A 25,762-nucleotide genomic window follows, 5' to 3' on the forward strand; every position below is an offset into this window, starting at 1 on the left:
ATTTTGATGCAAATATTTGCAATTAGCAGGAATTTAGCACAATATGGATGTGAAATCAGTTATAATTGGCCTATGTGACAACAAAATTAGTTTGGGCTAAAATCGACAAATATCGTGATAATTAATCGCAATCTGAATATTTATCAAAATAATCGTGATTATCATTTGGCAATAATCTCTGTCTATACTGAAACAGTGCTGTTGTGAGGGAGATCCTACATGGGGAAGCGCCTGTCCTTCTTCACCGTGGGCCCGTCCCTGGCCGGGTCCTCGGAGATCTTGATGGCCTCCTCGATGGCGGCCAGCAGGCCAGCGCCCCCCTCCCCTCGCAGGGCGGGGCCGAAGCACTCGGGCCGTCGGATGAGCAGGCGCACCACCACGTTGGCGTTCTCCTCCACGCTCTCTCCTGCGAGGGGGAGACACCGACGCCGTGAATGTCAACGCAGACATCCTGGACTCTGCTTCACACTGGTACTCTCTCTGTAGATCTCTGTAGATTCCTTTGTTCTAATCTCAGTTTCTCAATACTCCCCCCCCCCCCCCCCCCCCAAAAAAAAAGACGGAACTGACCGTTGACGAAGACAGCGAAACGCAGGAAATCCAGGTATCTCTCTCCTCCACAGGGGTTCCAGCCGATGTCAGGGTACCCCTTGGACAGCAGCATGGGGCAGCTCCGGAGCCCACAGCCTGCCAGGTACGTCACCACCTGCAGCCCCAAAACAGACAGGTCAGGGTAGGCCCGGACAGACATGGACCACACTACATTAGCTCTGTGCCTCTGATGGTGCTTCATAACAGCGCTTGCGTTCACGCGTGTTCATGTCGACCACTAAGCGGGAGCTGAGAACACGGACCTTCTCCAGATCCTGTTCCTGCAGGGCCAGAGCCAGCTCGTTGTTATCGATGCACGAGGCGGCGGCAACATCCAGAGGGGTGGAGCCACGCATGCCTGGAGGCGGAGCAACAATAACAACAACATTTAGATTGACGTTGACTTTAGCCACTGGGTTCCAACATGAGAAGAAGAAAAAACATGGCGGTTCTGACTGCGGGTACTGACCCAGGCCGATGCCGCTGTTCTGAAGCAAGTAGCTGAGATGGTCGAACATGGAGCGCTGGTTCTGACGGCTGATACGGCAGAAGTAGCAGAGGAAACGACAGCAGTTGGTCACCATCTGGGGGAACCTGATCTCCTGGGAAGGGTTAGAGACATTCGGATTCAGTAAGACGTCAGAAGGAACGCTGAGCTAAGTGGATAAACCCTAGGATGAAGAGCATAAACCAAATGGAGCATCACCTTGGAGTCTCCACCTCCACCCAGCACATTGACCATCACCTCCATGACAGTCTCGTGCATGCCCAGTGCTCGCATCAGGTTAGGGTGCTGGTAGAACACCTTGTTATTCATGATGTTCCTGGCAGAAGAACCCCCAAAAAAAGGAAAAGAAACTCATTAGACTCCAGTACCCTGAGACGTTGGATTCTCTTCAGATGGACAACTTTGTCAAAGCCTTTCACGAATAGTGTCTTCTCCCTTAAATCACCAATCAACAACCTCTCTATTCCACCCACCCGATGCTCTGGATCATCAGCCTCTCTTCCTCAGGGCCCATCTGGACGATGAGCAGGGAGCGGATCTGTCCCAGACACTCCAGCAGGTCCATGGTGTCCTGGACCGACACGGCGTTGATGATGTAGGCCTTGGGCAGGGCTCGGATCAGCTCCCCCAGCCCGTCGTACTGCCGGTGGAGAAGGCTGAACATCATCCGCACCAGCTCCGGGTTCTGGATGAAGGCTTCCTGGGCCCAGTGGATCATGGTGTGGGAGATGAGCTCCTGGAGGGTCCCTGAGGAGAAGGAGAGGAGATCCTTCAGAGATGGCTGGATTTTTTTTAGGATGTTGAACCGCGACGACGCGACAGCACGTGAAGGATATGAGATTGGTTTGAATTCTCTTACTAGGTTTGACCTCCTCCTCTTCCTCGGGCTCCTCCACTTCCTTCTTCTGGCGGAGGTTCTTGACCTTATCCACCAGGCTGACGAGCCGGCCCCTGAGGGAGGTGTCCACCTCTTCCTCCTCCTCCTCTTGCTCTATGTTCACACCTGGAGCAGAGGGAGGAGAGAAGAGGCACTTATCAGGTCCGTATCGTGGACAACATTTCATGTTGACTCCATAAGAACATCCCCAAAATCCACACCCATTCCCCTGGAATGTGTCCAAACTGACCACAGTGGAGCAAGATGTCATGGTGGAACTCTATCAGAGTGTCACGGACTTCCTCGGGGACGGGACAGTCCTCCTCATCAGGCCCGTTCTTGAAGTTGGTCAGCAAGACGACCTGGAGAAACACGGGTTTGGAGTGTCAATCGACTCAACGCAATGACACGCCCCCCCCCCCCTCACTTGCTGACGCCCCAAGCCCGCATTGGGCCTACCTGCTCCTGTGGCGGGGAGCGGAACTCGCGCGTCTTGCGCGCAGTCTCGGCGGCGCTCATGGTGAACGCTCTCATGAGGTCGTTGTAGCGTACGCGCTGGTTGCTCTGGATGGCGAACACAAACTGGTCGGAGTAGGCAACGATCGCCTCCACTCTGTGTCTCAGCTCGCAGTCACAGAAGTACTGTAGCAGAGTACACATCTACGGGAGGAAAGATGGAGAGAAAAACAGAGAGAGAGGGAGAAAGAGAGAGCGAAAGACAGATGTAAATTAAGAGCCTATTTTGAGGGGGGGGGTTTTTACCAGTAGATGCCTTTTAAGATGGCTGACCGACCTGTAGTTTGACAGACTCTGGCATCGTCATCTGCAGTAATCCCTCTTCCAGGCCTTCCTCCTCTTCTTTCACTTCTGCCTCAACTGCCTCGCCTTCCTTCTCTTCCTCTGCCTTCTCTCCGTCCACTTTGGCTTCTACCTCTCCCCCTACCTCAGGTTCAGACTCCACGTCACCCTCCTCTTTCTCCAGGTCTTTCAGCTCCTCCTCTTCCTCCTCCTCTCCCATTCCTTCATCCTCAAGATCAACCTCCTCCTCCTCTTCTTCTCCCTCCTCCTCCTCCTTCACCTCCTCCCCCCCCTCTTTAGACGTGGCTTCTTCCCCCTCTCCCTCACCCTCCTCTTTCTTGGCTCCAAACACGTTGGGGTCTATCATTTTCAGGATATGCATGGTGTCTTCGTCGTTGAAGATACCCATGATCAGCAGGGTGCTGATGAGCTTCAGAATGGGGACAAAGTGGAACTCCACGCTGCCCCCTACTGGATCCCGCATGGCCTGACTGCCATCCAGCACAGCCTCGGTCAACATGCTGATGGCTTGGGTTTTCAGCTCCTGGGGGGGGGGGACACACGACAGCACCATGTACATTACAGAAGTGACCTTCTCTAACGAAGCGAGTCTCATTCTCAAACTAATTCAGTTACAGCCACACACTTTTGATTTCCAAGTCACAAAGTGAGATGAACGCTTACCTGTAGGGGGAAGATGGGACTAAGAGTGTAGAGATCAAGGTCCGTGCCTACAAAGTTGATGGGGGAGAAGTGAAGTTTGGGCCGTAGGCAGGTGGTGAGCCCCACCCCGGGAAGGGCATGGGCCTTCTCAGCGTCGGGGTACAGGGTGATGCTGAGGGTCTCCGTTGTCATGGGCACTATGAACTCCCTGTTGGTGCCCAGGCGCGCCCGCTTGGCAGACTCCAGGTGGATGCTGATGAGCAGGTCGTAATAGCCCCCGCGGAGGGGCCCGGGCAGGTAGGTGTTCTCGATGGCGTAGAAGAGCTGGGATTCGTCCACGTGGCTGCAGAGGGCGTGGGCCACGCGGTTGTTACCCAGCGCGCACACGGCACAGTACAGCATGAGGGTGTGGAAGTGGAACTTCATCAGGTCCTTCTGCTCCGACAGCTCCAGGATGTCTATACACCTGGTGGAGACGACAGGAGAAACGCTATGGTAATATAGGTCCTTTTACTTGTGTCTTTGGAACCGTTAGTCTGTTTCTCATTGGCTCCTTGTCCCCCCATCCCACTGACCCCCCCCCCAGCTGCCCCAGGTTGACCTCTGACCTGTTCTCCTCAGGGATGTGCAGAGCCATCATGATGAGGGGCTCGATGCACTCCACCATCCAGCCCAGCCTCTCGCTCACCCTGCCCACCTCCGGGTTCAGGAAGTGGTTGGGCATGCGGCTCCAGATCACTGGGGTCAGCATCTGGACGTCCAGGCGGGGCGGGCACTGGGGAACCGGGTTCTTACGCTCGCTGCGGAACATGGCCGCCGAGATGGGCATGATGTTCTAGAGCATGAAAGAATGACAGGGAAAAGAGGAGACAAAGAGAGAGAGAGACAGAGAGAGAGAGGGAGAGAGAGAGGTGCGAAGGAGAGAAAGAGAGACAGGGAGGGAGGGAGAACTATAAGAAGTGGCCACTAAAAGTAGTACGGATTTCATATGAAAGTGAAACAAAAGACACAGAGAATCAGATCGTTTTCAGATCAAAAGGCAACAGTTACAAAGGCAGAGCTTAGAGACAGAGGCAGGTGCAGTGGAGTAGGAGGGCTCTGACCTTGAGCTTCCCCAGCTCCAGCTGCATCAGGTTCTGACTGGTGGGCTGGAGGAACACGGCGGGGAACAGCTTGGTGTTGGGCTCCACCTGGAACACAGAACTTAGAACTTACTTACTCCTACACAAACGTACACATTCACAAAACTACCCTTTACCCCATGCCCTCCTCCACAGAGCGACACCTACACTTAGAAACATTTCTAACACACTACGCAGGTATTCTCTCACACACACACACATACGCTCCGCCTGCCTCACCTGGTAAAAAGCATTGATCTCCTTCCCATTGGCTGTGAATGTCATGAGACCGGTTGCCAGGTCGACCAGACAGCCAACCACGAGGTCCTCCTGATTAAAGCGTGCCTGCTGGGAGCTGTTGCCAATATCTCCGCCCCAAACCATGTAGCAGTTACTATGCTTCATGCTGTAGGTAGGAGGCAAAGGGAACAAATGGTCAAACATGGACATGGAACACACACTATGTACAAGAGAACATTGTTCTGTCTTAAAACTGGGTCTGGGTAAACATCAAATGACCACAAATCGAATTGGGATTCCTCCATGTGAAGAGACTGACCTGTCGTGGATGTTGCCCTGGTCGTCGCCCACGGTAACGGTGACATTACGCACTTTGGAGAGGTCAAAGCCCGGGTCGTACTGGTGATAGTCGGGTGTCACCCAACCCACCCACACACCACTAGGCTCCTGGCCAGCAAAGATCCTCACCGAGTAGAAATACTGCACACAGAACACTCGGGCCGATTAGAGACGCAGTCTAGAGATTCATGGCTAGAATCAAATAGATCTAAATGAGGTTGGATCAGACGGGGGTGGGCTGAAGACGCTGAGCTCACCGTGGTGGTGTTGAGGATGATTTCGGGGTCATCCCAGACGTCAGGGACCACGTCCTCCACCAGGCGAGGCACGGCCGGGGGGGCGGGGGTCTGTGTGGACATGGCTGCCTTCTTAGCCCTGGAGAACAACCTAGGGGCCGGACACAGACATCACAATGATCTCCACCCACTAAACACAACGTTTGCCCTTGTCACATGTCACCATGTATGCTTCATGTTTTGGCTGCTTGCAATGTTTGGGACTACCTCGTTGTTGATGATCAGTGACCTATGCTCTTTTGTAAAGCTCTCTCTTGGAAGTCGCTTTGGATAAAAGCGTCTGCTAAATGCATAAATGTAAATGTCATTCTTATCCGTCTCTGAACAGTAGACTTTCGTTTTACAATACTTGCTCACGTCCAGCTACACTCCCCCAGCTACACCTCAGACCGTTACTGCTTTTTTTTCTATTTGAGCCTTTCCTCTCCACGCGGGTGCGACTGTAGCCTACCCTTTCTTCTTCCCCTTCTCCGAGACGTTGTCCTTCTCGGTCTCGGAGCTTCCCGCCACCTCCTTGGCCACAGAAGGCTCCTTCTCCTCCTGCTCCTTCCGGCTGGCGGACTTTTTCAGAACCTCGAACTCCGAGTCGGGCTCCACCTCCAGCACCTCGTCCTCGGGGATGGTGAGGGCGCGGGTAAGGGGCGTGGCGCCCGCCGTGATTTTGAACGTTTCGTGGAACTCTACGGGCATGCTCAGTCGGAGGAACAGCATGTCGGTGTTGGCGTTCTGGGAGCCGTAGGTCTTGTGGGTGAGCTTCAGACAGGGGGCGCTGTCCACTGTGCCGTCCACACGGGACACCTGGAGGGACAGAGAGAGTTTGACCAGTCAAAAAACGAGGTCAGAAATGAAATGCATATTACGTATAAAGGATTTGGATTTTGTTCTTTAATCGTCTTTAAGTCTTGATTTTTTTTGGACTGATTCAAACCTCAGTGTTTCCAAGCTAAGTTACATGCTGTCTCTCTGTGTGTGATAACCAGTAGGGGTGGGAATCTTTTGGTACCTCACGATTCGATTCAAATAGATTCTTGGGGTCACGAAACAATTAAAAATCGATTCACAATTTTTTATCCAAAATGTTTTTTTAATCATAATTTTTTTTTTAACAAACATAAAAATTTTTAAATAAATTATACATTTGTGAATTGATGTGAATCGCTATAAGACAGAATCGCGATTCAAATGTGAATCAATTTTCCCCCCCACCCATAACACCCAGTACCTCAATGTGGTGGTGGTCTGTGGGCACAGGGATGAACTGGGGCAGGCTCTTGCTGAACCACATGGTGATGTCCCTCTTCATGTTGATGGCGAAGGGTTCAAAGCCCTCCTGCAGTCCACAGATGGCAAAGTAGCGCAGGCTGCTAACGTTCTGTCCCAGGTTGATCCTGCCCACCTGGGACAGGCCCAGCGTACACACAGGGATGAAGCCTGGAGAAAAAGGGACCAGTGTTAGCGGTTCACCTCATGATGACCAAACAGGAAGTAACTACAAAGACACGGTGGTAATCTCTCCCGAGGGAGCCTGCTCGCTCTTCGATTTCCATTCTTCAGTAATTACATTTCTGTGCTTCAAACCTTGCTCCGGTTTCCGTGCTGTTTTTTGGAACTTTATAATTAGATTGTAGAATGTGATTAGAACTAAGCCTGAAAAAGTGTCACCACAGTATTCCAATGAACACTGAGTAGTGTTTATCTCCTACCCTCTTCGATCTCGATGTCCTTGAAGGCCATGTCTGAGCCCGAGTCACTGATCAACATCTCCCCGTTCAGGGTGAACATGATGTTCTGCTCAGTCAGGTCGATCATGCAGCCAACCACGTCGCCCGACAACCACTGACGGCCAAACGGCTCGTTGCCCACATGCCAGCGCTGAGCCTGGGTGGGGGGGACAGGGACAGGTCAAAGGTCACAACCAAGCCTCAGGGTCATTAACAGTATGGTACGTGAGATCCATCTCGCCCCCCGCTGGGCCGAGGGAACCAACCTTGTTGCCGTTGAAGACGTAGGCGAGCTCATCCGCTCCCAGCTCCGTGTCAGCCCGGACGTTGGGCCTGGCCCAGCCCACCCTCATCTCCCCCGTGGTCACCGCCTCAAACTCAAAGTACCACTTCCCCTGGGTCACGGCGTACGACTTCTCCGCCCTGAAGATGCGCACCTTGTCCCCCCTGGTGTTGTCGTCTCCGTGGCCGCCTGGGGGGAGAGACAGGCGGGTGGGGGAGAGACAGGCAGGTGGGGGATAGACAGGCAGGTGGGGGGAGAGACAGGCAGGTGGGGGAGGAGACAGGCAGGTGGGGGGAGAGACAGACAGGTGGGGGGAGGAGACAGGCAGGTGGGGGAGGAGACAGGCAGGTGGGGGGAGGAGACAGGCAGGTGTGGGAGGAGACAGGCAGGTGGGGGGAGTAGACAGGCAGGTGGGGGGAGAGACAGACAGGTGGGGGGAGAGACAGGCAGGTGGGGGGAGAGACAGACAGGTGGAGGGAGAGACAGGCAGGTGGGGGGAGAGACAGACAGGTGGGGGGAGAGACAGGCAGGTGGGGGGAGAGACAGGCAGGTGGGGGGAGAGACAGACAGGTGGGGGGAGAGACAGACAGGTGGGGGGAGAGACAGGCAGGTGGGGGGAGAGACAGACAGGTGGGGGAGAGACAGGCAGGTGGGGGAGAGACAGACAGGTGGGGGAGAGACAGGCGGGTGGGGGAGGAGACAGACAGGTGGGGGAGAGACAGGCGGGTGGGGGAGGAGACAGACAGGTGGGGGGAGAGACAGGCGGGTGGGGGAGGAGACAGGCAGGTGGGGGGAGGAGACAGACAGGTGGGGGAGAGACAGGCGGGTGGGGGAGGAGACAGACAGGTGGGGGGAGAGACAGGCGGGTGGGGGAGGAGACAGGCAGGTGGGGGGAGGAGACAGACAGGTGGGGGGAGGAGACAGGCAGGTGGGGGAGGAGACAGACAGGTGGGGGAGGAGACAGGCAGGTGGGGGAGGAGACAGGCAGGTGGGGGGAGGAGGATCAGATCATATTTTTTCAGGCTGTTGGTTTTTCCAGAAAGATGGTCCAACCACCTCTAAGTTCATTCAATAGAACATGACGCAACCAAGCAGATGGGCAACGTCAACATGTGCTCCACCAGCAGAGGGGCCTCAGTAGCAGGGTGAGGAGACCCTGGCCTGAATGTGAGCGTTCCACAAAGGCAACACAGAAACTTACTGATCTCCTGGTCTGGAGGCTCGATGTTGTACCCGTAGCCAATCAGAGTGCGCACAGCGTTGTTGACGCTGTCTCGATTGGTCTTCTTGGTTTTCTCGTCCAGCAGGACGTAAGGCACCAGACGAGGGTTCCGCTTATTCATGATGTCCTTGAATAAGAGCACAGAACAGCAATGCACTAGTAACTATGACGACAATGCTATTTTATGGAATTTGGTGGTAGTTATGGTTGTTCTATTGATTCTGATATTACAGATTTATATGGAGGGAATGGGTTGAAAGGTACCTGAACAATGCTGTAGGTCCACCCCTGTCGCACCCGGTCCCTTGCCCACACATTGTGCCCGTTTTCTGCCAGCTTCTCTACCAGCTGGTTCTGGTTGGGCGTCAGTTTGACGTGGTTCAGGTCTAACGGGGCGGGCTTGAACCCGTTGGTCATCACATAGCTGTGGGGGTGGAGGGGGCGGGGCGCACAGACCAAGTACAGACACTGATTGGCAGGACAATGTTTGTTGTTTTTCAGAAGAACATACAGGAAGCTCTGAACAAGAGCCTGATATTGGGCGCCCAGATAGACTCGGCTGAAACACTCACGTCTTGGGCAGCTTGATCTTCTTCAGGTTCTCCTCTGCCTTCTCATCTCCCATCCCCACATGGCACCCAAGGGCTAGCAGAGTCCTGCAGCACCACAGTGACAAGTATTACTGCCTAGAACCATTGGCAGTGTTTCAAGCTAACTGACTAGAAAGGAGGCCACACTATTGGACATTGGACAACACTGCACACCCACTACGGAACATTCTGGCTGAGCACAGGAGCACATTCAGTAACAGACTTGTTCTGCCACGGTGCCCAACAGAACGCTTCAGGAGGTCTTTCCTGCAAGCGTACATTATTGAAACTGCACATAGAGCTGGTCGGTGGCCTTTCAGTCACCAGACATTCTGAAGAAGATAAACCATGCTCTTTGTTTGAAATACTGTTGTCAGAAATACTGTGAATTTACTATGTACTTTTTTTAATTGATCCTTCTGATCACCAAATGTTATTGGGGCTGCTGTGAGATCTGAATTGCCCTTAGGAAAAAATACAGTTCTATTAAATACAATAAAGTACTACAGACTACCCGTCTTTGGCTAGCACCCTAGCCATCTTTCTGACCTAGCTGCTGTGCTTCAAACAGGAAGTCCCCACAGACAGGAAGTCCCCACAGACAAGAAGTCTCCACAGACAGGAAGTCCCCACCGACAGGAAGTCCCCACAGACAAGAAGTCTCCACAGACAGGAAGTCCCCACAGAGCACGCTCTTACTTCAGTGTCTCCGCAGACATCTGCAGGTTGTAGTTCCTCTCAGGTTCTGGAAGGCTCATGAAGTCCACCAGGCAGGGGTGGAGCTTCTTGTTGTCATCTCTGAACTGTGAAAGGGACGGAACTTGAAATCAGCTGTATTTTCTTGTCATCCTAAAGTAATATGTATTGTATTTTGTCAGAAATACAGTCCTCAATGTTGATAGGTGCGTCAAATCTGATTATTATTATCATGATACTAGCTTCGGTGGAAAGGTTGCTACAGTCTTGCTATTTCAAAACCTTGTTACCACCCCCTCAATTGATCAGTACTGGGTCTTCTCCTTTTCCTGGGGTTAAAGTGCTACAGTCATGGTGTGTGTAGACTCACTACGCCGTAGGTCCAGCCCTGCTCGATGCGGGTGACGGCCCACAGCTCGTGGATGTTCTCCGCCAGCTTCTCACGGATCCTCTCCAGGTGTGGAGGCAGAACGATCTGAGGAGCACAGGCAGGAAGTCAGAGGGACAGACGCTCATGGACTACAGGATCACTGAGACGGCAGCACGTGACTGACGACAGCACGTATAGGGGCGGGGTTAGGGATGGGGTTAGGGGTGGGGACAGGGGTTAGGGGCGGGGTTATGGGGCGGGGATGCGTTAAGGGTTTGAGGCTCTCCTACGTTAACTCCAAGCGGTACCTGGATGGTGTCCACGGGGCAGGGAGTGAAGGAGGTGTGTGTGAGAGACTGGGTTGGACCCAGCAGGTTGCGAATGCCGTCAAAGTCGTGCTTGTACTCCTTGATGGGCTCGATGCGCATCCTGTCTTTGGGCAGCAGGGCCTCGTAGCACGGGGCGTAGCCCGGGGGGGGCAGGAACTTGAAGTCTCCATGACGACCGCCCAACAGGAAGCGAGCTCTGGAGCAAAAGAACACAGCAGTGGTTATCTCACGGGGGGAAGATCTTAGTGATCTCCAAAGCTCTTTAAGCTAGGCAATAAGAAAACATGGGCAGAGGCCAATTCTCTCTTCCCTCTTCCATCAGTCTCCTATTGACTATGTCACCACTGTTTATCATTGTAAATACCTCCAATAAACAATTAGGTGTATCGTTCATTGTCCTCCCTGACTACAGATTGCTGAACCGAGTCCATCCTACTTCAATTTCATCCTGCATTGTAAACTTGGATTAGAAAAAACAAGGATTTCTGTTGTGCCAAGTCTATCCCGCTGTGCCAAGTCTATCCACCATGTTGTCTAGCGCCCTGACAGCTTACTTGACTCCGGCCGAAAAGCTGATGACAGGGAAGAAGAGGCCGTCCACGTTGAAGTTCTCAAACATGCCCTGCACCGGGTGTCCGTTGATACGGAAGGAGATACTGGGCACGCTCAGATCCAGGCAGCAGCTGACGACGTCATCAGCGGCCAGGGCGTGCTGATTGGGCGAGGCCACCTGGCGGGGGACGTGTCCTGGAGGGGCAGAGAGGACGCCAGGAGGACGTCAGGGATACAGGGCAAACCCGAGGACCAGGATGTTACAGAAACACTCAGCTGGGGGGGGGGGGGGGGGGGGGGGGGGAATCATCACCCGGGCATAGCTTACCCGACCACAGGTTCTGTCCGTCGAAGCCGTAGGAGTAGAGGTCGTCTCCAACACCGTTGCCTCCCCAGCCCTCCCCACCTCCAGGGTAGGGGCTGTAGCCCTCGGTCAGGGCCCAGCCCACGCGGAGGTGAGTGGCCTGGGCGGTCACGAAGGGCTCCACGTGGTCCACCATCATCTCAAAGTACCACTTCTTGTACTGTGTGGAGCCCTCGCACGTGCCCAGAAAGATGTTGGGTCTCACGCTAGAGACAGCAGAGAGAGAACACCCCCCTCAGTGACCATGGTCAGCGGCAGACATATGATATCAAGGTCAAAGGTCACGTATGGGAATCCTACCTGGTTACATAGTTGACGATGTTAGTCTGTAGCAGGAGGTCTCTGCCAGGAAGTAGGTTCTCTGTGATGAGGTTCTGATTGGACCTCACAGCAACGCCGTTACACACACAGAGAGAGCGCAAGACGTCCAACACCTGGAAGATGACGACGCAGGCATGAGAGGAGGGGCTTTTACCGGTGTCACACCACAGTCGGTGGGTCGCTGTGTCAACGCGCTGACCTTATGGTTGCGTCCGTGTTTGTCCAGGAGGGAGATGATGGATTTGATGTGGTTCTCCTGGATGATGTTCAGAACCTCTGGACTCTCAATCAGAACGCAGTACAGAACCTCCAGGATGCCTGAGAGAACAAAGAGGATTCTGTCAAGGACCCTGGTACGAGGAGGTCAAGTTTGTAAAAAAAAAAATAGAAAAAAATATACAATAATAAATAAAGAAATCTACTATCTAAATTTACAATAACAAGTTTTTACTTTGGATTCAGCATTTAGATTGAGAATCAGTTATGGTGTACATTGTGGTGTGGACTGGAGAGAGTCTTCACTCTACATACCAGAGGACGCCTCCAGTCGGTCCAGTTTGCTGACCAGCCAGTCCAGGTTGTCACAGAACAACGCACAGTTCGAGCGGTTGCCTCTGATGAGAGAGGCTGGAAGGAGGAGGAGCAGAGACAGACAGAACTAGACGATCAACGCTCCCATCCAGCTCTTCATTCACGTGCATTGTTCGATAACGATAATAACGCATTTGTTTAGCAGACTCTTTTATCCAGTCACGTCCATGGGGGATTTGAACCTGTAAACTCTTAATCTACAGTTAATCTGCAGTTGGCAGCAAAAACAGGACCGCTGAGCTATACAAATCCACAGTTGTAACAGTGTAGGCTGTAGTGACCCGGACGGTTAAGGCCATCCTACCCAGCAGCTCATAGAGAAGGTTGACGATCTCCTTCCACGACTCTGCAGCCTCCTCCCCAGCAAACTCAGAGAAGTGGGCGGCGGTGTTGTACACGTTCAGACGGTCGATACACTCCAGCACGATGGAGATCATCCCCTGAGAACGACAAAGAAGAGGAAGGGGCGCTCATGTAGCGGAAGCACGACCAGTTCACTTCTCGTTCAGTGTTAAAACGGGACTCTCTGAAACAGGCCAATGGGGGTGAAGGGAGAATCTGTGTGATTAGAACGTGTTCATTCGTGGGTGTGTGTGTGTTGAGTGGCGCTGGCAGCATGCCTCCTCTTGGAAGAGGTTCTGGCGGTTGCGGAGGGAGCGCAGCTTGGTCTGCTTCTCCTCGTGCTCCAGCTCCTCCTCCGGAGGGCGGAAGTAGAAGATGAGGTCCTGCAGGGAGAGGACCACCGAGTCCAGGGGCAAGGAGGGGGGCCCGGGGGCTTTGTTCTTCCCACTCAGAGAGTCCAGACCCCTGGAGGATACACACACACACAGTCACCACATACACACACACAGTCACCACATACACACACACACAGTCACCACATACACACACACAGTCACCACATACACACACACAGTGACCACATACACACACACACACACACAGACAGACACCAGTGGGTCAACACTAAAAACATGAGAGCCTTTATCGATGATTATGTGGTTCTTAAAGCAAAACTCTGGATGTTGATGCTGAACAGATGCTGGTCATACTTGATGAACTGGGTGAAGAGGCCCAGAGTGCTGTAGATCATACGAGCTGCCTGGGACTCCTCGATCTGGCAGCGGGTCAGGGACAGGGCGTCGTCCATGTGGCCCTCCTGGTGCAGTATACCCTGGGCACACAAAATACACGCATCTATCTGTGTATCACTCAAAGTCTCCAACAAGTTCTACAGTGTTAAGATACAGATTTCGATTTCAATTGACCCAATCCCAGTTCTAGCGTGAACTGAGCCGGTGAGATACTGGTTGAGCCAGCCTGGAGTCAGGTGGCTGAGCGGTTAGGGAATTGGGCTAGTAATCCAAAGGTTGCTGGTTCGATTCCCGGCCGTGCAAAATGAAATTGTGTCTTTGGGGAAGGCACTTCACCCTACTTGCCTCGGGGGGGAATGTCCCTGTACTTAAGTGTAAGTCAAAAAGATAAAGATAAAAGCTAAATGTCTAAATGCCTACCCTCCTCTTCATGAAGCCCAGCCGGGCCGCCTTGGCATCCAGGGAGGCGTAGGTGAGCCAAAGCCCCGTGGAGACGTGCTGGACGAAGCACATGGACTCCCCGTACTTGATCTCAGGGATGCCCATCCCCTCCACATCACGCTTCTTAGCCCCCTCCACCTTCTCCTGCTCAGGGAAACCAGGCGGGATGGAGGGATAGTTGGAGGGATGGTTGGAGGGATGGAGGGATGGAAGGAGGGATGGTTGGAGGGAGGGTTAGAGGGATGGAGGTAGGGAGGGAAGGAGGTATGGTTGAAGGGATGGGGTTGGAGGGATGGTTAGAGGGATGGAGGGAAGGAGGGAGGGATGGTTGGAGGGATGGTTAGAGGGAAGGAGGGAGGGAGGGATGGTTGGAGGGATGGTTAGAGGGAAGGAGGGATGGTTGGAGGGATGGAAGAAGGGAGGGATGATGTGGGGAAAATATAATTGTGGTAACTATTGACCATTTATTTAAAAGAGTTGAGATCTTGTCCTTCAGACGTTTCTGACCTTTGTCACTCGGAAACAGAAGGCGGAGAGTTTGGTGTTGGCCTTCTCGGGGTCCACCACCATGAGGCCCTTCTCCTCGTCCAGACACAGGTACCGGCCCGTGGTGATGTGGCGCACTCGGAACGACTGGCCCCACTTCATGTGGCTGCCGCTCCAGCTACGGGCACAGGGAAGGGTCAAACTTCACCAGAGGTACAAAGTCAAAAGAAGAGAGAGAGAGAAAAAACGAGAGAGAGACAGAGAAGGGAAAACAAGAAAAAGAGAGAGCAAGAGCGAGAGAAAGAAGTAGAGAGAGAGAGAGAGAGAGAGACAGAGAGAGAGAGAGAGAGAGAGAGAGAGCATCTCACCTAGAGGTGAAATAGAGGAGACTCTCACCTGATTCTCAGTGGCTCCAGCCTCCAGAGGGATCGGGCCTGGCTGCACACTGCACCACCTTCATAGTGGGCCATCCTGCACACACAGCCAGGGGAGCGCTGCTGTCAATAACACCAAGGCACAGCATGCAAACTGAACTAACCCGAGTGACGTAAAGGTGAGAAGGGTAGAGAGAGAGAGAGAGGGGGAGGGGAGAGAGAGAGAGACAGAGAGAGACAGAGAGAGAGAGAGAGAGACAGAGACAGAGAGGGTACAGACGGAGGACAGGGTGGGACGCAGGGGGGGGTGGGGCGATGCGGCCTTCGCTGCTCACCTGCGGTTCTCTTCTCCTTCCTCCGGCGTGGAGATGGCGAGGCACTCGTCCATGTGTCCATGGAACAGCCTGAGAACATGACCTCCGGTCAGAAACCCTGGAAGAAAAGAAAACACGCGAGTAACACATACATGTACCACGTATGTGAACGTGTGTGGTGGATGACCAGAATGAGGTCTTATGCCGTACCCTCGGCCAGCTCGCACCCAGAGCACACTGGGTTCATGTTCCACAGAGTCTGCATGAAGGAGGCGTCCACCATCAGATCTCCACTGGCGTACGACAGGTGCTGTTGATGGAGGGAGTGGAGGAGCCAGAGGGGGAAAGAGAAGGGGGAAGGAGGGAGAAAGAGGGATAAAGAGAGAAGCCCATACAGAGAGACAGATAGAGGATGCTTAGCAAACTCTCCAGGTCTTCACTTAGCCTTGACATGGAAGAGAGAGATGGACCCTTACCAGGTATCTTTCAGATGAAACACTGACCAGGATCAGGTCATCTCCTACCCTGACCTTCTCACCCTCCGACCTCTGCTTAGACGCTGGGTGGATTGTCCACCAGCACGCCTCACCTGGTGGAACACACACGTGAAATCAGCACAAATATATTCTAATGGGATGAACCCAAGTTCTCTCTCATTTTTTTAATTTTAATTATTATGTCGATTTTTATTTTTATTTTACCATCCTAAAGAGTCCCTCAATTTTTGCACTAACCTACATGGTGTCGGTGTCAAAATGTGCTTTTTGTTCTGAATAGCTAGCGAGGTATTAGGCTAGCTAGCTAGTATTAGCTTTTGGTCAGCTTTGTTTTCCCTGTATTTGAGCTGTTTAGCTAGTATTGTGGTGGGACTGATTAAACTATTAAAGCAATAAACCACGAGAGGGGTATCAAATGATGGACATGTAGAGCAATCAATGCCATTCAGTATCCAAAGGATTGGAGTGGATTACACTAGAAGCGCGAGGCAGATTTCCCTACTCACAGTTTCGATAGCACTAGCAGGTCACATTACTTTGGATGCCGATGGCAGTAGAGGGAGGAGTTGAAAACGGTTAGAGCAGATGAGAGGTTTGTTTTGGAAACGGGACCAAAAGTGAAGTAAAGAGGCGACATAAAAAAGTTAGGATTCATTTTAACATTTGGCCCTCCTATTTTACAGTAGGCCTATTTTATAAGTTCGTTTCTAAAAGAAGCTTCTCATCTGGTCTCTCTCTCTCTCGCTCTGTGGGGTCGAAAATTAAGCGGTTCGATTTAGCGCTCCCCCTAGAGGCCTGGAGCACTTCCGTTGTGAAATCTGGATGCAGAGTTTGTTTGGTTGCATTTTTTTTAGGGGGTTTGTGTGCTTTCCTTTTCGCAGCGCATTTCTATATTTGCAGCGCGTTCATGTATTTAGTTGTGTTGTGTGTATTTGCAGGGCGTTTCTGCAGAAAGTTTGCTTAATGCGCGCATGTGTTGTCAAATTAATAAAGATGTTTTCTTCTATTTGCAGGGCGTTTGCACATGTCGGCCACCGTACGAGAGCTATTCGAGAGCGGCCGGCTGGGTCAGACAAATATACAGAAATATCAGTTGTAAAATGTAAGTACAGCTAAGTCCACCATCAAAATTCTCTAAATGTTTGGATGTTTGATATTAGTTTAAACAATAGGTTTAGAGGTGATATATATATTTATTTTTTAAATAGACTCATGTGCAACCGACGCCAGCACACCACAATTTCCCCCCAAATTACATTCCCCTCTTTAGTTACATCTGTATGTGTTCTTCAGATGATTGAAGATGCGAGCAAATAGGATCAAATTGAAAGCACCTAACTGGCATCAAAGGTCTGTATTTCCCGTGAACATGTGTGCTGGCTAACCCTTAACCCTAACCCGTGTGTCTTAACAGTCCATACTGCACCTATGGAGTCTTCCTGTAAGCCCACGTCGAAGGCCAGCTTGTCAGTGAGTGAGCGTGATGTGGTCAGACAGCTCAGATACTGTGGAGAGGAGATCACAACACCAGGTTGATACCACACCATATCATGCCCCGCTAACTACTGAGGTAGGGGACATGAGACAGATATACAGAGAGAGATGGAAAGAGTAAGTGAGAGAGATAGAAAGGGAGAGAGACTGAGAAATAGAGACACTGAGAAAGAGATGGAAAGAGAGAGACTGAGATAGAGCGTGGTCTCACCATGCTGGAGTGGTAGTGTCTGAGGAGGATGGCGTGGCCATACAGCAGGGTTCGGTGGCCCCCACCCTGGGACGACTAGAGAGGGACAGAAACCAGCACACAAGCTTAACTGACTTGACTGACACAACCGGCTATAGAGGCCAGTGAAGCCTCCCAGAAGAAGGAGGAGGGGAGGGAGGAGGAGGAGAAGGGAGGGGGAGGGAAGAGGAGGAGGAGGGAGGAGGAGGAGGGAGGAGGAGGAGGGGAGGGAGAAGGGGGGAGGGAGGAGAAGGGGAGGGAGGAAAAGGGGAGGGAGAAGGGGAGGGAGGAGGAGGGGAGGGAGGAAGAGTAGAAGAGGAGGGAGGAGGAGAAGAAGAGGAGGAGGAGGAGAATGGGAGGGAGGAGGAGAAGGGTTCAGAGTAGGATCTCCTCTCCACCTCCTTTCCACGGAGCTGAGCTCTGTGGAGTGAGAACATACAAAACACCAACCACAAGACCAACAAATACCAACCAAGTGCACCAGAACAAAGAAGAGAGACTGTTCAAACGGAGATTGAACATTTTCTTCATTGCACACAGACCGATAACATTCACAAATAGCATGTTAATGTCACCAAACACCAACCGAAAAAGACACAAAGTCAACAGTAGCAACAACAAAAACAATGCCATTCATATCCAGTCATCGCCACCGATTACATCTGGCATGGAGGAAACACACAAACATCACATGTAATCATCCTACCTTTTCTCAACATCCAGCAAGGTTTCAAACAAAACAAAAAAAAAGAATTATGGTTGTAGTTACAGTATAGTTAGCCAGAATAATCATCACCAGCACCAGACACCAGTATGATTATGATCAGGCTTCAGGTCGTGGGGTTAAGTAAACCTTAACCCACTGGAATAGGGCCAGGGCACGTGTGTCAAGGAGCAGGACTGATCCATTAGCCCTGGGCGACATTAGCACCGGCCTTTGATGGGACAGCTGAAGGGCCGAGAGGCTGCGGGGACGGTAGGACAGGGGAGGGGGGGAGAGAAGGGCTGAGGGACCAGGGGGAGCTGGTGGTGGACTAGTTGGGGGACAGGCTAGGCCAAGCCAGCACTCTGATGGGGTGTCAGGTTGTACCCCCCCCCCCCCTCCCCCCGCGCGCCCCCGCCCAACCCCTGCCCTGACGCAGGCGGGAGGGACTCTCCGCTGGGCTACATGCCATGCTATTCTCATCCTCTGCCTTCCGCTGGAAAGGCCAGGCTCTAGCCCAAAGCCCCAGGATCTGTCCCTCAGGACTGAGGCTATGTGAAAACGCCCTCCTGATAACATGCTAATGTAGCTGCCATACTCTGATTACACCCACACCTCTGCTGAGTACATGTTTATCCAGCCAAGCCTCTCTATCGTAAATGGATGAAACACATCTCTATTGTCAGAGCATCAGGTTGGGATGAACTTGGGTTGGTTCTGACATGGCTCTGGTAGGGGAGGGGGGGGAACAGACGTGAGCTAAGTGGGTGATTAGAGAACGTTGGAGACGGAATGAGGAAGTGAGAACGTGAGAACGTGAGGTTAATCCAAGTGAACACAAGTGACCAGAGGTAGGGAACCATGCCATTATGACAGGCAGGGGAGGGGTTAATAGAGGTGTCAGTGGTGATGCATGAAATACAGTTGAATGGAGTGACTGAATGGACATGTAGATGACTGAATGAGTAAAGGCTGCAGTAAAGGAGCTTGTAAAAGCTGCAATTGGTGACAGTAAGTTACTAGAGAAGTGCGAGCACTGCTATGTCTATTAGAATGTTATACTAAAGGCTCTCTGTATTGTTTATACCCAGGTGGGGGTCCTACTGTGAAGACACAGACAGGTGGAAGACAGCGCCACTGTGTCAACAAGTGTATGAGGTGAAAGGAGAGGGTGTGGGGGGGGGCTCTGCTTTGGGAAACAAGTTACAGGATATGAGACATGTGCAAAGACATACCCATTTGTCCAAATCGACTGCCTGGTTGGCAGGGAGAGAGGGGGGTGGGAGTGGCAAAGAAAGAAACAAAAGTTAAAGTGACTTTGTGGTCTGGAGTTGTATGATGCTTCTTCTTTATAACAAGTGTCGTATGGAGTTTTTCTCCGAAAACGGGAGGCGATGGAAACATACTGTACCAGTAAGAAAACAAGGTCTTTTCTGTGAGAGCTAACATGACAGGAAGATTTTTTTTTCTTAGATTGTTCTTATCGAACAATATGGCTTGTGTCTCTGCTCGTTAATGTACCAAAACAAACCTGAAACCACAGAAAAGCCAAGAAAAGTCCCAACGTTTCACAAGCCATGCTTCTTTGAACAAAATGATCTTTTATATCTCATGGCAGGAAGGACAAGCATTAGAATGGGGGTAGGGGGCGGGGCTTAGAGGAGGGGGCGGGCTTAGAGGAGGGGAGGGGGCGGGGCTTAGAGGAGAGGAGGGGGTCAGATCTCACCCCTCTATCATATTCATCCTTCCATCCAGGTAACCCTCCCACCATCACTCTCTGCATCCATTCATCCATCTATGCATCCATCCATCCAGTTTACAGTTATCCATTTATCCATCAATCCATCATCCATCAATCCATGCATCTACCAATCTATCCATCCATCCATCCGAACATCCATCCGTCTGTGCTTACCTCGTTCATCTCCACGGTGTTGGCCAGCATTTCCTGCAGGGCACGCACTGACAGAGACTGCTCCAGGATGAAGGCACAGATGGCCAGGTCTGGGGGCACATTCTGGGGAAGAGAGCCCCATGATGGGGGGGTTAAGCACCTGGGTGAGTGGGGGGAGTCGCGGGGGTGAGGGCTGTTTACGGGCAGTGCTCATACCTGGGCGTTGGAAGTGGTTTCCAGGAAGCAGAGACGATTCCCAAAGCCCTCGCAGGAAAGGCATAGTTTGATCTGCTCCTTCAGAACAGTCGCAGTGCACTGCAGCACTATCTGGTCATCCTGTACACACCCCAGGAAGAGAAACACACACATTTACATTTTACATTTAGTCATTTAGCAGACGCTTTTATCCAGAGCGACTTACAGTAAGTACTGGGACATTCCCCTCGAGGCAAGTAGGGTGAAATGCCTTGCCCAAGGACACAACGTCATTTGGCACAGCCGGGAATCGAACCAGCAGCCTTCTGATTACCAGCCCGATTCCCTAATCATACAAACCCTAACCGCTCAGCCATTTGACTCCCCTCACAATGGGGTGGCACTAATAACAGTGACAGAGAAATGAAGCAAGCAGAATGCTAACAGTCAGTCATTTGTGGCTCCCTGTTAATGCCACAGGCCTGCCAGAGATGGGTGTAAATTCACTGATAAACACCCCCTCCCGCTCCCCTCACGAACCCACACCTGACACAGAGCATTCCCAGCTGCTCTCTCCACTCACTCATTATGTAAGTCTATCCATCTCCCTCCCCCTCGCTCTCTCTGTCTTCATCTTTTTGCTAACATTCTTCCTCTTTCTTCCTTCCTCGCTCCTCTTAAATTCTTTCTCCTCAAAATTCTCCATATTTTCTATCTCTCCTTCCTCTCTCTTCTTCCTCTCTCTCTCCTTCCTCTCTCTCTTTTCTCTCTCTCTCCTTCCTCTCTCTCTCCTTCCTCTCTCTCTCTCTCTCTCTCTCTCTCTCTCTCTCTCTCTCTCTCTCTCTCTCTCTGTCCTCTCTCTCTCTTTCTCTGTCCTCTCTCTCTCTGTCTCTGTCTCTCTCTCCTTCCTCTCTCTCTGTCCTTCCTCTCTCTCTCTCTCGGCTCAGTCAGCAGTTCTAGGTCCTGACCTGCTGTTTTGGATGAGTGACAGTTGGTCTGATGTCATGCTAAGGGGACAGAGTCAAAGTTTTCAGGCTGAAAAGGGATGTCGGCCAGAGACCTCACAACACATGCCCTCCCCTCTACCCATAAGCCATCTCTGTTCCCGGGGCTTAACAGAGTCTCCTCTTCCTTTAGTTAGCGTATCATTTATCTTGCCTCAGCCTAGAACTGTCTCCTCTGTCCTTTCCTCTCCCCCCCCCCCCCTCTCAGTGGAAAGAGGAACAACCTTCCTCCTCTCCACCTTTTCAGGCTCTGGCAGCCTTGCCACAATCCATCCCTTCAAGTTCACCTCACTTACTGAGTTCATCCAACCCGAGTCTTTATCATTTTTCTTCTCATCTAACTTGTCGATATTTTGAATTCCCTCTCCATGTTGTGATGGATCTCGCAGTTACAAAAAATGAGTCATGGTTTGTCAAGTGGCTTTGGCTCCTCTGTGCTAACAAGAACCTCAACATACTGCATGTGATCCAGCCACTTCACGCTGCACAGCCTTCCCACTTTCTCCTCTTCACCGACACTGCTGGCTGGGACAACCACACAGGAGTGATGGACTCTGCTCTGCCCCCCTCCCATCCCTCATTAGTCATTGTTCATCAGGAAAAAAACAGTCAAACTGCGAAAAGTAACCAAAGTGATATAGAGGAGAGAAGGCATTCACAGAAACCGGAACTGAGGTTGGCTCAGCTGACCTAAGCTGCCGCTTAGGGCTGCGCTGGGCTGAGGAAGCGTGAAATGAGCTGGACTTCATGAACTAAACTGGGATGAACATGGCTAAACTGGGCTGAACTGGGCTGAACTGGGTCTGTTTTGAGTACAGTGCAGCTGTAGTCTGGAAGTAGACCCTGATATGGGGATGAGGCTGTTTGTGGTCTAAAAGCAGACTGACGCTATGTGACTCACAGTCCAGTTCAGCCAGGATGATCAAATGACACGGAGGATAGTACACAGTACACACACACACACACAAACTCACACACACACACACTCACACACCAGAGCTGCAGTACTGTGTAGCCTGGCTAGCCACTCAGCTCTTCAGAGAAGATCTACACACCCACACACTCATACTGCAAACTTGACTGGCTTCAGTTACCTCAGCAGAGTTGTATTAGCAGAAAAGACAGGGAGACAGAGTCAGGGATATCAGGCTTGTGGTTATACAGGATAATGAATTAGTCAACAAATCCCATTTTGGATAAGAGACAAAAGGGTAGCTACGGAATGACATTTAATGATAAATCTCAAACTGCGATTCAGACACCAATGTAAACCCATATCTCTCCATGCAGCACCGTCTCTAATCTCTATGCACACAATATACAGTAACCGAAACCCCGGGACATTGAACATGGATTGACATAAGCCTGAGGTGACAGAGAAAGCCACTGTTCCAAAGCAAAATCCCAAACTCTTTTTTGTGTTGTCGTTACAAAAGTAAGGCGTCAGGTGGCTGAGCGGTTAGGGAATCGGGCTAGTAATCAGAAGGTTGCGTGTTCGATTCCCAGCCATGCAAAATGATGTTATGTCCTTGGGTAAGGCACTTCACCCTACTTGCCTCAGGGAAAATGTCCCTGTACTTACTGTAAGTCGTTTTGGATAAGAGCTAAATGACTAAATGTAAACGTGAAAGCCGCAGTGTCCTCCCGAGTCATGCAGTGCCAGGCTCATCGTGGACACGCACCTGAAAATCCGAGAGCCCTCAAACCTGGAGGCTTAACTCACCCTGGTATTAATAGAGCTAGCCTGGCAAACGAAAGACGGGCCTGGCTTCGTTTGAATCCCACCCCGCGAGGTGTTAATGTGTTAATGTCACAGGCCACATCAGTTAAAGACAGGTAAGACGTGCGGAGAGACAGAAGGCTTTGGACAAAGAGTCAGACTTCTGACCTATTGAACTTCTTTTCTACATGGTGTATTCACATCGTGGTTAGCTGTCTGGGTGGGTGGTGTCAAGTTACAGCCAGCCCATACTAGGAGCAGGCGGTGCAAGAACTTGAGCGTGTGGGTATTTGGGGTGAGATGGAAGGGGGATACCAATTACGTTTCAATTTGACAGAGTTTCAAATGAACATACACACCGATATCCTTTGTCGAATACGCACCCACATCCCCCATACACACCCTCGCACCCAGAAACACACTAGTGTGCCCGCCCCAGGCTCTGTGTACAGGAGAACCTGGTTGTTTATCATCAGTAACCAGGATGCCCAAGACCCCTGGGAACATTTCAACATTTCACAGCAGAGATGAATGGGGGGGGGGGGGGGGGGAGAGGGGTATACCCCCAGAGTCTTCCCATGATGCTCTGCTGGCACCAGGAGAACCAGCAGGCGCCCTTTCAGCAACAACCACCCCAGCTCCGTTTATAGAGGCGACATAATTCCTTATGTAGGACAGACAGAGTTTGTGATACGAATGACAATCGCAGCGTTGTGTGGAAGGACGGTGGGCAAGGTCGACAAGAGGGCCGACACAGGACCAGGCTCCAGAAAGTTCTTCAGATAGTACAATATTATATTTTGATATACTGCGGATCAGCTGGACCCCAAACCGTGGCCCAATAAATCCAGAGACTTAAGCATCGATTTATGTTACAATACATAAACAAATATAGATTTATTTTTTTACTATTAGTTTTTTGAATGTGTATCTCACATAAACACCCGTATCTAAATGTGTCAGACAACTGCAGCAAACCTCAAGTGGGGCTCCAGCCTTTGGCAGCCGCCCCGATCAGAGTGGGGGCCAACCCCCGGTCCAGCATCGACCGCAGCCTGGCCGACACAGAGTGAAGGAGGGACAGCCAACGGGGGGTGGAGGACGGATGGTCAATATGGACCAGGAGGTTGGAGGGGGCCGGCGGGGGGTAGTGGGTGGGGGAAACCCTTTGTAGAGGCTTTTGTCCACCCCCGTCCCCCCCCACCCCCGTCCCCCCCCCCACCCCCATCCCCCGTCCCCCCCCCACCCCTGTCCCCCGTCCCCCCCATCCCCCCCCCCCACCCACTGAGACAGATAAAAAGGGAATATTACTGCATCCTCCCTCTCTCTCTCTCTCTCTCTCTCTCTCTCTCTCTCTCTCTCTCTCTCTCTCTCTCCCTCTCTCTCTCTCTCTCTCTCCCTCTCTCTCACACACACACACACACTCCCCCCTTCTCTCCCCCCTCTCTATCTCTGTATCATTCTGGATGATGGCTGGGTCTCTAAAATGTCACCTGAAAGGTAGGTGGGAGGTCTGACTGCTACCTGAGAGGAGAGCAGCAGGGGGAGAGGTTTGCCACCCCTCTAACCCCTGAAATACCATCTTTAAAGAACCGCTTTACTCCTCTTACATCAGTGCAGCGCAAACAGTTATGCGATTGGGGAACTTTGTAGCATGGTGTCAGTTAATACTTCAAGCACAGCAGCCAAGCCAAGGGGTGTAGCCAGGCTAAGTACTGCAGATCCTACAAACCAGACACTGCATTTAATATTAAATACTATATAATACTAATGTAAGAAAGTCCCATACTGAAAGCAATTGGCAAGACTTTTGAAGAGTTTAAAAGGTTCCTACACCTCCTCTCTCTCTCTCTCTCTCTCTCTCTCTTCTCTCTCTCTCTCTCTCTCTCTCTCTCTCTCTCTCTCTCTCTCTCTCTCTCTCTCTTTCTCCAGAAGCCTTCTTATTTATCTGTCTACCTCTTTCATCAAAACCTTAATAGAGTATATTATTTCTCTTCTGTCCCTTTTCCCCAATCTCCTTCCACCCCCGAACCCCCCCCCCTCCCCTTCCTCTGCTTTCTGGGCCAGCCGTACTACTCAGAGTCTATTTCTGGTGGTTGCACCTGTCACTCTCACATTCCCCTCTTCTGCTGACCTGCAGATAGTCAGGAGGATCTCTTGGAGAACGCCTTCGGAGAACCTTTTCAATAGGACCACAAACCTGTGTCACTGATCGCAGACAGATCCACACTGAAACACTGAAACATACAAGCTAAGTCCCTCTCAACCAAACAGATGGAAAAAAACAGAATTTCCAGATAGGCATTTCCATTTGAATATAAGCCAAATGATCAGCAAGAGTTGATATAATACATTTGGGTTGCACAAACACCTATATAAATGTATGGTTTGCGGTGGCGTACCGTTTAAAACTATGCAATCCGTTGAAGAACACACTAGAAATGCTTTAAAAGGAAAGACAAGCGATTTTATATCCTCACAGTTGCCCACAGCTAATGCAAAACAGCTAGGCTACAATGGTAAAAGTAATTAGACTACATTGAATCTTGAATTCAGCTGAGGTTCTGAATTTAAATGAGGCACTGTAGTAGCTAGGCTACAGGCAGAGGATGGCTCATCTAGCTCCTATTCCATCAAACATAATAATAACCTCCTCTTAAACACCTCCGTTATTAGAAACTTCACACAGATCACCACAGGTGAGAGGATGTCAGCGGCTGACAGGAACTGCTACTGGCACACATCTGAGGAAACGCCTTTATCAATAAATGATTCCAGCGGGGCTGAAATGATGATTCACCCTCATCCATCACAAACTTGGAACCAACAAACTCAGAACGGACCT

General features: G+C 51.4%; 1 protein-coding gene across 5 annotated transcripts in view; it reads right to left on the bottom strand.

Annotated features, from left to right (window-relative positions):
- ryr1b (ryanodine receptor 1b (skeletal)) overlaps positions 1–25,762 on the bottom strand; it is a 62,139-nt gene that overhangs the window by 30,405 nt on the left and 5,972 nt on the right. For all 5 annotated transcript variants that reach the window (XM_047035454.1, XM_047035457.1, XM_047035456.1 and 2 more), the window contains 44 exons: positions 20,215–20,334; positions 20,020–20,121; positions 17,384–17,458; positions 17,105–17,183; positions 15,658–15,770; positions 15,392–15,491; positions 15,203–15,299; positions 14,890–14,964; positions 14,515–14,671; positions 13,987–14,151; positions 13,525–13,646; positions 13,093–13,279; positions 12,777–12,912; positions 12,413–12,508; positions 12,081–12,199; positions 11,861–11,994; positions 11,525–11,766; positions 11,199–11,391; positions 10,624–10,840; positions 10,316–10,420; positions 9,949–10,052; positions 9,232–9,315; positions 8,924–9,083; positions 8,639–8,786; positions 7,421–7,626; positions 7,137–7,311; positions 6,656–6,864; positions 5,885–6,231; positions 5,395–5,524; positions 5,118–5,278; positions 4,799–4,964; positions 4,541–4,627; positions 4,046–4,272; positions 3,459–3,903; positions 2,770–3,318; positions 2,436–2,636; positions 2,227–2,338; positions 1,959–2,102; positions 1,573–1,846; positions 1,298–1,415; positions 1,061–1,193; positions 855–949; positions 571–706; positions 220–406 (listed from right to left, as the gene is read on the bottom strand). In XM_047035454.1, coding sequence (XP_046891410.1) covers positions 220–406; positions 571–706; positions 855–949; positions 1,061–1,193; positions 1,298–1,415; positions 1,573–1,846; positions 1,959–2,102; positions 2,227–2,338; positions 2,436–2,636; positions 2,770–3,318; positions 3,459–3,903; positions 4,046–4,272; positions 4,541–4,627; positions 4,799–4,964; positions 5,118–5,278; positions 5,395–5,524; positions 5,885–6,231; positions 6,656–6,864; positions 7,137–7,311; positions 7,421–7,626; positions 8,639–8,786; positions 8,924–9,083; positions 9,232–9,315; positions 9,949–10,052; positions 10,316–10,420; positions 10,624–10,840; positions 11,199–11,391; positions 11,525–11,766; positions 11,861–11,994; positions 12,081–12,199; positions 12,413–12,508; positions 12,777–12,912; positions 13,093–13,279; positions 13,525–13,646; positions 13,987–14,151; positions 14,515–14,671; positions 14,890–14,964; positions 15,203–15,299; positions 15,392–15,491; positions 15,658–15,770; positions 17,105–17,183; positions 17,384–17,458; positions 20,020–20,121; positions 20,215–20,334 — 7,232 coding nt within the window. The remainder of the gene's footprint in view (positions 1–219; positions 407–570; positions 707–854; positions 950–1,060; positions 1,194–1,297; positions 1,416–1,572; positions 1,847–1,958; positions 2,103–2,226; positions 2,339–2,435; positions 2,637–2,769; positions 3,319–3,458; positions 3,904–4,045; positions 4,273–4,540; positions 4,628–4,798; positions 4,965–5,117; positions 5,279–5,394; positions 5,525–5,884; positions 6,232–6,655; positions 6,865–7,136; positions 7,312–7,420; positions 7,627–8,638; positions 8,787–8,923; positions 9,084–9,231; positions 9,316–9,948; positions 10,053–10,315; positions 10,421–10,623; positions 10,841–11,198; positions 11,392–11,524; positions 11,767–11,860; positions 11,995–12,080; positions 12,200–12,412; positions 12,509–12,776; positions 12,913–13,092; positions 13,280–13,524; positions 13,647–13,986; positions 14,152–14,514; positions 14,672–14,889; positions 14,965–15,202; positions 15,300–15,391; positions 15,492–15,657; positions 15,771–17,104; positions 17,184–17,383; positions 17,459–20,019; positions 20,122–20,214; positions 20,335–25,762) is intronic.

This window comes from Hypomesus transpacificus, chromosome 15, assembly GCF_021917145.1.
Source record: "Hypomesus transpacificus isolate Combined female chromosome 15, fHypTra1, whole genome shotgun sequence".
Lineage (NCBI taxonomy): Eukaryota > Metazoa > Chordata > Actinopteri > Osmeriformes > Osmeridae > Hypomesus > Hypomesus transpacificus.